General features: G+C 34.8%; 2 protein-coding genes across 2 annotated transcripts; both read right to left on the bottom strand.

Moving 5' to 3' along the window:
- Positions 1–3,481: 3,481 nt before the first annotated feature.
- LOC146897591 (metal transporter Nramp2-like) lies at positions 3,482–6,601 on the bottom strand. The gene is made up of 4 exons (XM_085735548.1): positions 5,673–6,601; positions 5,338–5,474; positions 4,441–5,093; positions 3,482–3,807 (listed from the first exon to the last, which is right to left on the bottom strand). Exons 1-4 carry the CDS (start codon positions 6,296–6,298, stop codon positions 3,583–3,585), a joined length of 1,641 nt encoding a protein of 546 aa, XP_085591674.1. The 5' UTR covers positions 6,299–6,601; the 3' UTR covers positions 3,482–3,582.
- Positions 6,602–8,964: 2,363 nt separating this feature from the next.
- Positions 8,965–11,615, bottom strand: SERAT1;1 (serine acetyltransferase 1;1). The gene is made up of 2 exons (XM_085739275.1): positions 10,984–11,615; positions 8,965–9,685 (listed from the first exon to the last, which is right to left on the bottom strand). Exons 1-2 carry the CDS (start codon positions 11,518–11,520, stop codon positions 9,194–9,196), a joined length of 1,029 nt encoding a protein of 342 aa, XP_085595401.1. The 5' UTR covers positions 11,521–11,615; the 3' UTR covers positions 8,965–9,193.
- Between the last annotated feature and the right edge of the window lie 2,622 nt (positions 11,616–14,237).

The raw sequence follows: 14,237 nt of genomic DNA, 5'->3' as shown, positions 1-14,237 counted from the left end.
CCTACTATTTTATTTCTATTTTGCACCATCTCAATATTTAATTTTGAACAACAATTGATCAAAGGTTTAATTTTATATCTCTTTTGATCTAAGAATAACGTTAGAAGCACATTTTTAACCCATTTTTTTATGGCTAATGTTAACTTGTGCCCTCAAGGCACATGTTAAGATACCCATTATAGAAATACACATATCAAAAGGTGTGCATTCAACTTCTTAAAAGTTGTTATATTGTGTTTTCCAATGCAAAATTGCTCTATTTAGGTTGCTTAACATGTGCCCTAAGGGCACAAGTTAACATGACCCTTTTTTTATTGATTAAAATTCATATGAACTTCACAAAATCAAGCTTATTAGGTCAAGCTTTTGCTAAACCCTAATAGCTTTTGGCTTTTCCCTCCTAAGCAATCCTTAAAAGTGTGTTATGCAAGCTAAAGACACATCATTTAATGCTTCAAATTAAAATTTCTCTCCCAAATGTAAATGTCCTTTCATAACCCTTAATTTAGTTGCCAACTACCTCCCTTAATGTCTTAAGCAATCCTTAAAAGTGTGTTATGCAAGCTAAGGACACATCATTTAATGCTTTTTTCATATTCAAAACCAATATCATAATTGTTTCAAATAACCATTAATTAGTGCTTTTTATTCATTGTTTTTATTGTGATTTGCAGAAACAAAGTTTGTAAAAAAGAGTCGTGAAACAATTTTGCAGGCAAACAAAAGATTAACAGTGTCGAGGCTGCTCTAACCACACTTTCTTCATGCAATATATGATGCAAAGATGTGAGCAAAGGTTAAGGTTGTGTATCATTTCTCTGTGCAATTCTCTAAGCACACTTTTTATTTTAAGGGTAATGTTAACCAGTGCCCCTGGAACACTGGTTAAGAGGACATCGGTTAGCATGACCCTTATTTTAATAGTCCTTTTGCAGCAATGTAATCAAATCTGGAGGCTATGTGAAATGGGTAGTGTTAACTTGTGCCCTTAGGGCACATGTTAAGAAATCTAAAAAAGAAATATTCTATAAAAGTTTGTGCATTTAATTGATTAAAAAGTTAAAGATTAAATTAAGGGTTAATTATGTTTTTGGTCCCTACAAAATTGCGACCTTGTAACTTTAGTCCTTACTTAATTTTAATAGCATTTTTAATCCCTACAAAAAAAAATTTACTTATAATTTTAGTCCCTGCTAAAATAAATTTTGTTTAATTATCTTTAAACTCTTAAATTTTTTAACGATTCTTTTTATACAAGTTTAGAACACTATGAAAGGTTCATTTACTAAAATCTATAATTTTTTAACATGAAATAAATTAAATATGAATTTTTTAAAACGACAAAAGTTTAAGATATAAGTAACAAAAATATGGACGTAGAAATCAAATTTTTGCGATATTTTTTTCGGAGGACCTTTTAATAACGTTCTTAACACGCCTGTAAAAAATTGTTGAAAAATTTAAGAGTTTAAGCATAAATTAAACAAATTTGGATTGAGTAAGGACTAATATTGAGTGCAGATTTTTTTTTTGTAGGGACTAAAAATGCTATTAAAATTAAGTAAGGACTAAACTTACAAGGTCGCAATTTTGTAGGGACCAAAAACATAATTAACCCTTAAATTAAATACACACATTTCAATAAATTATTTCCCTGTTTGAATCATTAACTTATGCCTTGAGGGCACAAGTTAACATTTCCCATGTGAAATACTCCCTCCGTCCCTTAATGTAACCACCCATTTGATTTTATTTTTGTCCCTAAATGTAACCCCCTTTTCAAATTACTAGATGCATTTATTACTTTTTTCCTAAACATACCCCTAATTAATACTACTAATTTGTCTTGAAATATGAATAGTCAAATTTAATACACATACAAACAAAGGACAATTTGGTAATATTAATACACAAAACAGACACATTAATTACACTGACAACTTTTCTTAAGAAATGTGAAAAATGCAAAGGGGGGTTACATTAAGGGACGGAGGGAGTAAGTAATTGGGAAACAAAACGTGATGAAATTGCTTGGTTAACAAATAATTAGATAGAAAAGAAAGAAAAAAAATCTACAAAACCAGCCCCATTTGGCAGTGGCAGGAGTTCATTTCAAGTTGCACAAGTTTTTACTAACTATTTTTATAGTTGTTGGGTGTTACTTTATCTTAAAAACGTTCGTTGTTGGGTAATGGAGATTAGCTACTTTGTTGTCACATGTTTGATTATAGCATTGTGTCATATTGACAATCATTTGCTCGATTTTCTATTTTTCTTACCTGATGCTTATTATGGAAATATGTAGGCTATCCAATTTGAACAATAATTATTCCTTTTTTTATTCATACTCATACTCATATTCTACAACTTAAGCTTAGAATAATAATGAAGATAAACAGATATTGGTGCAATGACAATAGTTCACACCTTCTCTATTTTCTAATATAATTGGAAGGTTTCTTAACATTTTGATGTTTTTTACCTTCTCTATTTTCTAATATAATTGGAAGGTTTCTTAACATTTTGATGTTTTTTTTTTTGTATATGATAATTGACTTCATAAAAGGTACATGTGCGAGGTTAAAAAAAATTTAAAATTGTGTGCAAATTGACATTAGTAGATTCAAAAAAAAAAAAATTAACCTCCGGTATTTATACAAAACGAAGATAGAAGACTATGACTCCAATTTTGATGATCTGTTTTGCTCTCTATATTTTTTACGTGATTTAGGTGACTTTCGCTTTTGATTGTTTTTTCTTTAGATGACATTTTATTCTTCTTTTAACTTTTATTTTTCTAGACATAATATTATTTCTTAGTTTGTTTCGATGAAAGACTAAATAAGTTTGTTGCTCAAATTTTCAGGGAAGCCTAATGAAAAGTTTGGGTAGAGCACGGGTCTATGTACCCTTTACTTTTTAAGGTAATGTTGTAATCGTTGTTAAGACAATATATTGCTTAATACATAAATTTTGCAAGATATCGTGTGCGACCGAATTGTTGCACTGAAGTATGAACGGTATTTAACAATTTAAAATTTCGTATTTTAATATTAATACAATTGTATTATACTTTTTATTTAACATCAACTTTTTTTATGATATACTTTATTCATATATATTAAAGTTAATATGACCCGTGCGACGCACGGGTCAATGGTCTAGTTTATATAGTATTCTTGTGATTTGGTAGGGGCATATAAAATTCAGTACTTCATTTTTTTTTAAAGTAGTCATTTGTATTTAAAAAAATTACAAATCCACCGACAATATATTGATTTAAATGGTAAGAAATTTGTGTCTCTTAAACAAGCGGTCGGGAGTTCGAGCTCTAACTCTTGCATATGAAGAAAATAATCATTCGTTGGAACTATCTCTTATGCTCTGTAGGTTTTCCGACAAAGATTAATCACTGCTAAATAATAATAGAAGTTTTGTGCCGATAAATTGATAAGTAAATAAAATTACAAAACTAATAAAATGACTATTTAAAAATGATATGTTTAAGAATGAAAAAAACAAAAGCTAGCATTTCTATATATTCACATTATCATCACCAAAAAAAGATATGAATTTGGTGGCTTAATCTCCTGCAAGAGAAAAGCCTTCAGAATTTGGGGATCTAACCAAGATAGAAGAAATAGCACCACTATGTTTTAGAAGAAACGCAATAAATGAAATCCATGCTGCTGCACCAAGGAAGACTAAAAATCCAAACAATAGTCCCTTCACTTCAGAGATGAAGAAATCTAATAACATATACCCATAAAGCATTATTACAAGCACCACAATTGTCCATGCCACCCTCTGCATGATAGAATTTATTAAGTTAAATATACTCATACTCTTGAATAATTTTGATCATTTAGAACTCATAGTTTTGTCTAAGATTATTTAATTACTTTTGATTTTTAAACAACTACTACTTAGGGAAAATAAGAAAAAAAAAATGCACTAAGAAAAATAAGAGAAAAATGCACTTTATGAAAATTATTTAATTTCAAAGCATGTGCTTCTAGGAATAGTAGTACTAAAAGTGCAAAATAATAAGCACATTTAAAAGACTAAGGAAACACATTTAAGTGAGCTAATTTTAACTTTTATTATACCCACAGTAAAATATGAGATAGTATAAAAGAAAGTTCAATATTTAATATACTTAAAAAAATGTACTAAGTTTGGTATTCTTCTTTGTCAAAAAATAAATAAATTGCTAAGTTTCTTATATATAGGTCAAAGAATAATCTAATTGTCTCTTATAATTAATAAAAGAGCAATACATGGTCTTTATTGACTCTGAAATAGGTAAATTGTGAAAAACATGAACTCAAAAAATTGGTATGAAAATAGAATCAAATATTGAGTCATGAAAATATTTTTAAACACTAAAGTATAATAATTTCAAATAAAAACTAACTATATATGAGATGAAAAACTTACCTCTACTATAGGCCCTATTCTGAATGTCCCCATGACCTCTTCTTTAGACACCAAAGTAAGAAGAGGAATAAGTGCAAAAGGAATTTGTATTGCTTGAAGCACATTAAGCCATTCATTCAAAGTATCCAATGAACCTTCTGAAGTATTAAAAACAATTGCTACAATCATAGTTGGAACAATGGCACAACTTCTAGTGATCAATGCCCTTAACCATTTTTTTATATTCAATTTTAGAAAACCTTCGGTTATAAATTGCCCAGCATAGGTACCAGTAATTGTGCTACTTTGACCAGCTGCTAATAAACCAATACCCCAAATATAAAGAATTGGAAAAAATCCTCCACCATATTTTTCTTCAAGATATTGTCCTGCATTTACTAATCCTATGTCTTTGGCTTGTTCAGTATCATAGAATACTCTAGCAAAAACGGTTATCACAAATAGATTTATTACTAAGGTGATTAAAAGTGCAATTGAGGACTCAATTGAGTAGTAATTTAGAGCCTCTTGAACTTGGCCTTTGTTGCGGATGTCAATGTCTCTTGATTGTACTAATGCTGAATGGAGAAATACATTATGTGGGGTTATCACACATCCTACAATTTCCACTGCTTGACGAAGTGTTTTTGAGCTAACTCTTGGGATCAAAAGACCTACAAGGAAGTATTAAATATGTTAAATAAATGTGCTAGTATTGGAAATAATGTAGCACCGTCACTTTATATTGGAGACGTGTTTGGTGTCTGGTATGTGTCGGTATCCGACATTAACACGACAACACCACATGTTTTATTGAAAATTATTATATGTATCGTGTCTGGTGTGTGTGCGCTTCATGGAAATACATTTATAAATACATTTGAGCCTCAAACTACATATAGTGTGATAAATTTGTACCCATAATAAGTTCTTCTTCATTTGGCTTTGTATCAAAGAACATCCATGCAAAGGAAAGGCCCATAGTTCCAATGAAAATAGCAAAAACACCTTCCAACTTTCTAACTCCATAATTCTCCAAAAATAGAAAGAAGAAACTGTTCAACAAAAGACAAAAAGAACAATATCAAACTCAGGCAAACCATATCATTCATTCATTCATTTTGACCATCCTTTTATTATTATTTTTTGGTACAATTTTCACCAATATTATTAAGGTTTAAATGCATTTTAACCCCTAAGTTTCGCAAAAATGTAATGTAGTATTGCTCAAGAAACAAACATGTTTAGCTTACCAATCAAAGGCTGTGATTATAACACCAGCCCAAATGGGAAGAAGTCCATGGCTAAGAATCTTAAGAGCAATAGCACTACCAATAACCTCTTGAATATCAGCAGCAATCAAAGCCAACTCAGCTAAGAACCACAAAAGTAGCCTAGCCCAATTGGAATATTCCTCCCTACAAAGCTCCGCCAAGTGGCGCCCCGTGGCAACCCCGAGCCGCGCTGATAAAAGTTGTATGAGGAGCCCCATAATGGTGGACGACATTAAAAGCCAAAGCAACGAGTACCCTGCAATCGCACCGGCTTGCAAGTCTCCTTCTATGTTTCCTGGATCCAAAAATGCCACGCTCATTAGAAGCCCTGGCCCCGTGAAGAGCCAGAGCTTCTTCCATGAAAATGGTGGTACAATTGTTGACCCGGTGGTGTTGCCATTTGACTCTAAGTCAAAAATATGAACCTTGTCCTTTGCCGCATACACATAGTCCTCTTTGTTTCCATCGTCCAACGATGTTGACAGAGAGGATGACGGTGTGGACAATGGTATTGTCTCGCATTCTTCGGATTGTAGCAGCCGGTTTTCTTCTCCTTCTAATTCAACGAAATCTTTTTTATGATGTTGTTGTGATTGAGTGTCCATGTTTCATGTGATTGGAAGATCATTGGTTGTTGTAATGTTGTTTGGGTTATTGATTCTGTTCTTTTATCTTGTTTAGATTTCTTTTACATGAGAGAAGATCATGGAGATAATTTAGTGGAATTGTTATGGCTGCGCAAGGGATTTATGGTATCAAGATTTGAAGGGTGTAGGTGATCAAGGGAATGATGCATGTAGACCTCATATTGGTATTTGTGGTTTTTTCAAGGATGCTATATTTATGAACAAATAATGCTATATTTTGGATATTGTAAAATCAGCCAATTTTGGTGTTAGAGGATTTAGATTGATGCACTTTTTACCTTCCAGCAAATTTAGGGGGAGACAATATACGTTTGTACAATTTTAACCAATATAATCATCTGTGTCTCTGTCTGTGTGCATGTTAAATGTTCAGAACTCCAATCGTCAAAACCTTGTTCTTCTTCATGACATATGTTCTGAATTTTCTATTAAGGCAAAAATGCATGCTTGAATGCTCCATTGCAAAATTTGCTTTACTTTGCTCTCCCATTTGTTTCCCAGAAATTATCTAGCTAAATACTTTTGATTTTTAATATTTAAAACACTAAATGAAGAAGCTCCCAATTTAATACTTTTATTACTCATATAATTTGTGTGTGTTTGTGTGTGTGAGAGAGAATAATACTCCTCTTCTCATACAAGATGTTTGAATTTCGTATACTTCGTTTTTATGTTAAAATAAAACATGCATTTTCCTCTCTTTAAGAGTAAATATGTATTAGACATCGCTCTATTCTAATATAATAATCAAATTTGAAATTATTATTTAAAATTGTCTACTACCATTAAAAGGTTCATTTCGGTTAAAATGGATTACTTTTTACACATCTCTTAGAGAAGAATATAGATTAGAATTTAATTAGTGTGCACTGTCGGTGTAAAATTATTTTACACATGCATCCAATGATATGTTGTCACATCAATTAATGAATATGAAAACACGAGTAGTTATATTCATTAATTGATGTGGTAACACATCAATGCATGTGTAAAATACATTTTGGATGCATGTGTGAAATATATTTACACCGTCAGTGTATAGTAATTAAACTCAACGTAATACTAAATGCACACTATAATTCATATAGTTGTATTTTTCAAATCCCATTAAATAAAAGGTAGCTTTATCTAATTTGATAGTGTAATCACTTACTGTTGACAGCATGTGAAGATTTAAGACCAGAATACATATCAGTCAAGTAGTCACTCTTTCCAATTTTCTCCATCAAACACGATATGGGTTAGCATGGATTATATTCAGATAAGTTCTGCAGCTTTGTTTTTTATCAGCCTATAGATTTTCAATTTAAAACTTCAAAAACAAAAGCAAAAAAAATACATCCCTTTCTTTGATCACTAAAGGTAGCATTCGTGAAGTCCAATATAAAAAATTGTTACTGATTTAATTGGGAATCCACCTGATTACAGAATGGAGATCTTACTGATCTATGGAAAAATTCTGGTCCATTGGCTTGAAAGCATCAAAAAAGGAAACTTGGTTTCCACTTGTAGATGTGAACTTGTGGGTTCTAGTCCTATTTAATCTATACCTATTTAGGAGTTAGGACCACGGCAACAAGTCACTAAATTGATCAGAATAACTAACCACCTTGCATGTTTGCAGAAGAAACAAATTTGTAGAAACTATGTATTCGTGGTCGGCAACTATTGAAATGTAAAATTTTCATTGAAAATATTAATAGGACCATGCAGATAGATGGTGCAATAAGATATATAAATTACATAAGCAAATACTACCACCATTGCCAAATTAATATGTATAACTTACTTGTGCAAGGGTAAGTAAGCAACTGCTAAAAACGTTTTGGCTTCGGCATTCGCTTCCAACCATCACATTCTCAATCCTCAACCCAAGTCTCACCATCACATCCCCAAACCTAAATCCAAGTAACTTTCTGGTTACAGTGGCGTTTGCTGCTGCAGCTTTGTGACTCACAAGGAAGCTGCAAGATGAAGGTGTCCTATGGTTGTTTAAGGTCGCAGGGGGAAGCTATTAGCAAAGAACAAAACCCAAAATTGTAGCCCTGCAAGCTCCATAAGCAGGACATGTACCATCAGCTCTCTCCGCCCATGCACCATTAACACAATCGCTTTTGACAACAAACCACTGTGGTAGCCTTCCTCATCATCAATGGTGATGATACATCAGCAAAAGAGACTCAAAAAGTAAGAGAAAATATGCAATGAAATGGAAAATATGCAATGAGGGAAAATTCATAATAACATCCCAGTATGCTTCTTTAATCAAACACATGAAACTGATAATCGAACACGTGAAACTGATCTCTCATAGTCAGAGATATGAGCCGATCGCTCACCATAGACAGAACCTTAAACTCATCTATCCCTCTTGAAACATCACAAGAAAGCACAACATTCTACAAGTCAAAGAACAGTTCTGCAAACCCGTGCAAGATAGCTCTGATGATAAAATTTCATATTATAGATCTAACAAGACAAGACCACGATTATGATGTCATGTTATAGTTCTTTCTAATATTTTCCAAGTCCTAGTAACATAATCAACAAAACCAGTTTCTGTATTCCGAACCTGTTTTAATACATCGCTCAATGCTAAAATTTCCACTCATAATGCAGTACAGTTAGCAGTAAAACAAATTTTCATATCAGTGATCAACATAGCCTTATTATTATACTTAAATTACAGGGTCACTTTGTGATATAGTTTAGTGACTATTAGACTATTAATCACTACAAAATCTCAATACAATCGCTCAATTACTAGATCAGACCATCAAAACAAAAATTTGGTTCTAAAGCCGTGCAAATCCAACATCAAGTGTTTGATTTCAAGAATTTTGCCTTGGAAATTTAAATGATATAATCAGACCACTCAGAGATAAAGGAAGTATGGTCCATGGACTCCCCGGGCACATCCTCAAGCTGAGACGGCGTCTCCTTACCACCAACCAATCTCGCCGGGTTACCAACCGCAGTGGTCCGTGGCGGCACATCAATCAAAACAACAGACCCGGCACCAATCTTAGCGCCTTCCCCAATCTTAATATTACCCAGAATGGTAGCACCCGCACCAATGAGCACCCCATCTCCAATCTTGGGATGCCGATCCCCACCAACCTTTCCAGTCCCACCCAGTGTTACATGGTGCAGGATCGACACATTATTTCCAATCACCGCCGTCTCACCCACCACTACCCCTGTGGCGTGGTCAAACAAAACCCCTTTGCCAATCCTCGCTGCCGGGTGAATATCCACCGCGAATACATCAGCGACGCGAGAATGTAGTGCTAGTGCTAACGGCTGTCGAGCCTGCCTCCACAATAGGTGCGCCACACGGTGCGCCTGCAATAATCACAAGTACAGTCACATACAATTCCATTAAAAAAAACCACACAAGTTGGAATTGAAGAATAAGGATTAGTCAAGAAACAGAAAACCCCTGAAATTGAAAATTAGAGTTTAAAAAAAAAAAAAAAAAAAAAACCAAATTGAAAAATTAGGGTTTTAAAAAACAGAAAAACCTGAAATTTATGAATCAGGGTTTGTTATAAAAATTAAAACCCTAAATTTGAAGAATCAGGATTTAGAATCACACAAAACCCTGAAATTTAAGAATTAGGATTTAGCAAATAAATGAAAACCAACAAACCTTCAATTTAGTCTCTAAACTATCATTATCTCCCATATCTAGTCTCTGAACTATTAAAAAAAATAGGGCTGTTTGGCTTGGCATATTTGAGCTTATCAATTGGCATAAGCACTTGTAAGATTGAACTTATGAAAACAGCTTATGAAATTTCATAAGCTGTTTTCAGCTTATGTACATAAGCTTTGTTGGATAGTTTACGAGCCTGTTTGGATAGACTCATTTGAGCTTGTCAACTGGCATAAGTTGTGAAACTGTTTGGAGAGAACTTTTGTAAACAGCTTATGACATATTTCATAAGATTTTTTCAGCTTATTTTTATAAGTTCACTGTTCACCAAGATAGCTTATGAAAACCGCTTATAGCATTTATAAAAACAATTCACTTTATTTTATCATTTGCTACAGAAATGGCTTATGTAAGGTTATACATAATTGCATATCATGATAGGCGCTAGTTCTATAAGCTGTTTTCCAAACAGGCCATATGAAAACAGCTTATAGCTTATACAAAGCAGTTTGGCTTTACTTAGTTATTATAAAACAGCTTATACATAAGCACTTATCCTATAAGCTGCAAAATAAGCTCTTTGGGCCCATTTGGATTGGCTTATTTTTGAGCTTATGCAAAACAGTTAATGCAAATAAATAAGCTTTTATGTATTATTCATAAGCTTATCGAGGTAGTTTATGAAAAAACAGTTTATGAAGATACAATTTTCGTTAGTGAGAACTTACGAATTAAAGAATAAGCTGTTTCATAACAGCTTGTTTATTTGCATAAGCTATTTCATAAATTAAAGAATAACACAATCTAAGCGGGCCCTTTATCCAACCAAACAGTGTCATATTCTGTTCTCAATCCATCAAATTAGTCCCTTAATTACTTTCAAAATATAATTTTGAACATTCAATAAAATAAAACCCCCAAAGTTGAATAATTAGGGTTTGGCTAAGAACAAAAAAAAAACATAAAATTGAAGCACGAAATTAACCTGACAAGCAAGAAATCCCTTGTAATTAAGCAAACAGTGAGAGTAAGAGATACAAGCAGGATCACGTTCACGAGCAGCACGAAGATCAGCAACAGCAGCAGAACTTAGCGACGGATCAGTCGCAAAAGCGTTAAGAAAAAGGTCATAAAGAAGCGTCGAAAGAAGCGTCGAAGAACAAAGCTTGTTACCAAGATGAAACGAAAGTGAACGTTCGAGTGAAGAGTGAGAGAGAATCGTTGAGTAGAGGTAGCTTGCTAGGGCTGGTTCCGATTCCGCGTCGCGGCGTGCTTCGGCTTTGATTTGTGACCATAGCCAGCCTTCGTCGGAGGCACCAACGACGGCGGAGTTGTTGGTGGTTGCCGCCTTTGGTGGGGTTGTGTAGTGAAGTTCGCCGGTCGGCATTGATCGGCGGATTGTGGTGGTTTGTTGTGGGGGTGAGAAATTGGAATGGTGGGGTGAGAAAGTGAGTGTGATAGTGATGAGGTTCTTATATGGTTTGAATTTTGCATGTAAATAATTGCATGAAATTTGCAACATTTGTGGGTATATTATTATGTGTGTGCTATTATTGTGGAAAAGGAAAAGTTATATGGAATGGTATAGGATGTTTGGTTTGAGAATTTTGGATATATGATATGAATATGATGTTGTTAGAAAAGAAAAGAATTTTGGATATGATAGTCTACATGGATGGATGGCTATTATATGTTCTACAAAAAAGAATATTTGCTTAGCTCAATTGACAATTCTCGGACTCCACTTTGGTGTCATAGCTTATGTGCCATTGGTGTCATAGCTTGCATCTCCACCACACACACACACATCACACACACATCCACACACATCAATGGCCAGGATTTCCCCAATGGCACCAATGGCACACAAGCTATGTCATGGAAGTATTTTCCACAATTCTCATACTAGTTTCAACTTTCAATTGTGAATAATAGGTATGTTTTGGTAAAGTTGACATGTGAGTACCAATATTAAGTTGGTTGCATGAAATTAGACGCATATAGGGACAGATGCGTTCAAGGGTTATGTGTGGCTAAAGCCACACATGCACTTTCTCTATTTCTTTTTTTATAATAAATAAAACATAAGTATAGTGCTCAATTTTATGTTGTGCAATTGTGTTTCAACAAATGGTGCATCGGGGGGGCTTTTGATTTTGTGGGATAGTATGGAGGTCGAAGTGTGGTCTTCAGTTAGTAGACAACATTTTTTATTGATTCATGGTAAGTTTATTAAGTCGAACGAAGAATTTTATTTGTTTAATGTGTATGCTCCATGTGGTCTTCGTGAGAAAGAAGCGTTGTGGGTATCTTTATCTGAGCAGTTATTGTTGCTTCGGGGTAAACCTGTCTGTGTTTGTGGAGATTTTAATGCTGTCCGCACTGTGGAGGAAAGACGTTCAGCTAGGGGTTCACCCGTGTCTTATGATCATGTTGGCTTTAACAATTTTGTGGAGGATAATGTGCTGGTTGATTTACCTCTTTTTGGTCGAAATTTTACTTGGTTTAAAGGTGATGGAAGCTCTATGAGTCGCATTGACAGGTTTTTGTTGTCTGAGGAGTGGTGTCTTCAATGGCCTAATTGCGTTCAAACAGCCCTTTTGAGGGGTCTTTCAGACCATTGTCCTCTTGTTTTGTCAGTCGACGAGGAGAATTGGGGACCCCGGCCTAACCGTATGTTGAAGTGCTGGCAAGATGTTCCGGGGTATAAACAGTTTGTGTCTGATAAGTGGAAGATGTTACAAGTTGATGGTTGGGGGGGTTTTGTTCTACGTGAAAAATTAAAATTAATTAAAGAGGCGCTGAAGGAGTGGCATGTTACTCATACTCGGAATTTAGAGGGGAGAATTAATTCTTTAAAGGAAAGGCAAGCAGTTTTAGATGGGAAAGGGGAGGCGGAGGTTTTGTCGGCTACTGAAATAGAAGAATTGCATGATATATCGGTTGACATTCATTCGTTGTCTCGGGCGAATACTTGTATTTCTTGGCAACAATCTCGGCTTCAATGGCTGCGTGAAGGGGATGCGAACTCAAAATACTTTCATTCCGTTCTTTCGGGCAGGCGTCGTCGTAATTCTATGCTTTCCATTGTGGTTGGCGGGGCGGTGGTGGAGGGAGTACAGCCTATTCGCCAAGCTGTTTTTTCACACTTTTCGAATCATTTTAAGAGAGGTGAGTCTGGTAGGCCTTCATTGCATAATCTTTCTTTTAAGACTTTGAGTGTTGCAGAAGTTGGGGGCTTAACTAGACCTTTTTTTGAAGAGGAGGTGAAGGCAGCGGTGTGGGATTGTGACAGTTACAAAAGTCCAGGTCCGGATGGGGTGAATTTGGGTTTCGTTAAAGATTTCTGGATTGATATGAAACAGGATATTTTGAGGTTTATGGGGGAGTTTCATCGAAATGGGAGGTTGTCAAGAGGTATTAACTCAACTTTTATCGCTCTTATTCCTAAAATTGACAACCCCCAAAAACTGAATGATTTTCGACCTATCTCGTTGGTGGGAAGTATCTATAAAATTTTGGCAAAGGTTCTTGCGAATAGATTACGATCCGTGATTGGTTCAGTTGTTGCTGAAGAACAGTCAGCTTTTGTGCATAGCAGACAAATTTTAGATGGGATTCTTATTGCCAATGAAGTGGTCGATGAGGCGTATAGATTAAAAAAGGAATTACTGTTGTTTAAGGTTGACTTTGAAAAGGCGTATGATTCAGTTGATTGGGGGTATTTGGATTCGGTGATGGAAAGGATGCATTTTCCGGTTTTATGGAGGAAGTGGATTAAGGAATGTATATCGACTGCAACAGCTTCTGTCTTAGTCAATGGTAGCCCTACGGATGAGTTTCCTTTGGAGAGGGGTCTTCGTCAGGGAGACCCTCTCTCCCCTTTTCTCTTTTTGTTGGCTGCGGAAGGGTTAAACATAATCATGAAGTCGGTGGTTGCGAGAAATATTTTTGAAGGGTACAAAGTTGGGGCGTCCTCCTCTATGTTAGTTACTCATCTTCAATTTGCGGACGACACGTTGCTTCTTGGTGTGAAGAGTTGGGCGAACGTTAGGGCTATGCAAGCGGTTTTGGTGTTGTTTGAGGCTATGTCTGGTCTGAAAGTTAATTTCAATAAAAGTAGGCTGGTGGGTGTTAATGTTTCTGATTCCTGGCTGAATGAGGCAGCTTCTATTCTCCGTTGTCGAGTGGGGAAAGTGCCTTTTGTGTATTTGGGTCTCTCTATCGGGGGTGATTCGC

The sequence above is a fragment of the Medicago sativa genome, chromosome 8 (genome assembly GCF_051527215.1).
Source record: "Medicago sativa cultivar Bolivia chromosome 8, Bolivia_mono, whole genome shotgun sequence".
NCBI classification, from domain to species: Eukaryota; Viridiplantae; Streptophyta; class Magnoliopsida; order Fabales; family Fabaceae; genus Medicago; species Medicago sativa.
Note: the sequence above shows the minus strand (reverse complement) of the source record. Positions and strands in the feature narration are given on the sequence as shown.

Excerpts from the sequence above, each read along its gene's own strand:
- LOC146897591 (XM_085735548.1), bottom strand. The coding sequence starts at position 6,298 with ATGGACACTCAATCACAACAACATCATAAAAAAGATTTCGTTGAATTA. Across the intron at positions 5,475-5,672 it reads ATAATCACAGCCTTTGATTG|TTTCTTCTTTCTATTTTTGG; the intron begins GTAAGCTAAACA and ends TTTGTTGAACAG. Across the intron at positions 5,094-5,337 it reads TGAAGAAGAACTTATTATGG|GTCTTTTGATCCCAAGAGTT; the intron begins GTACAAATTTAT and ends ACTTCCTTGTAG.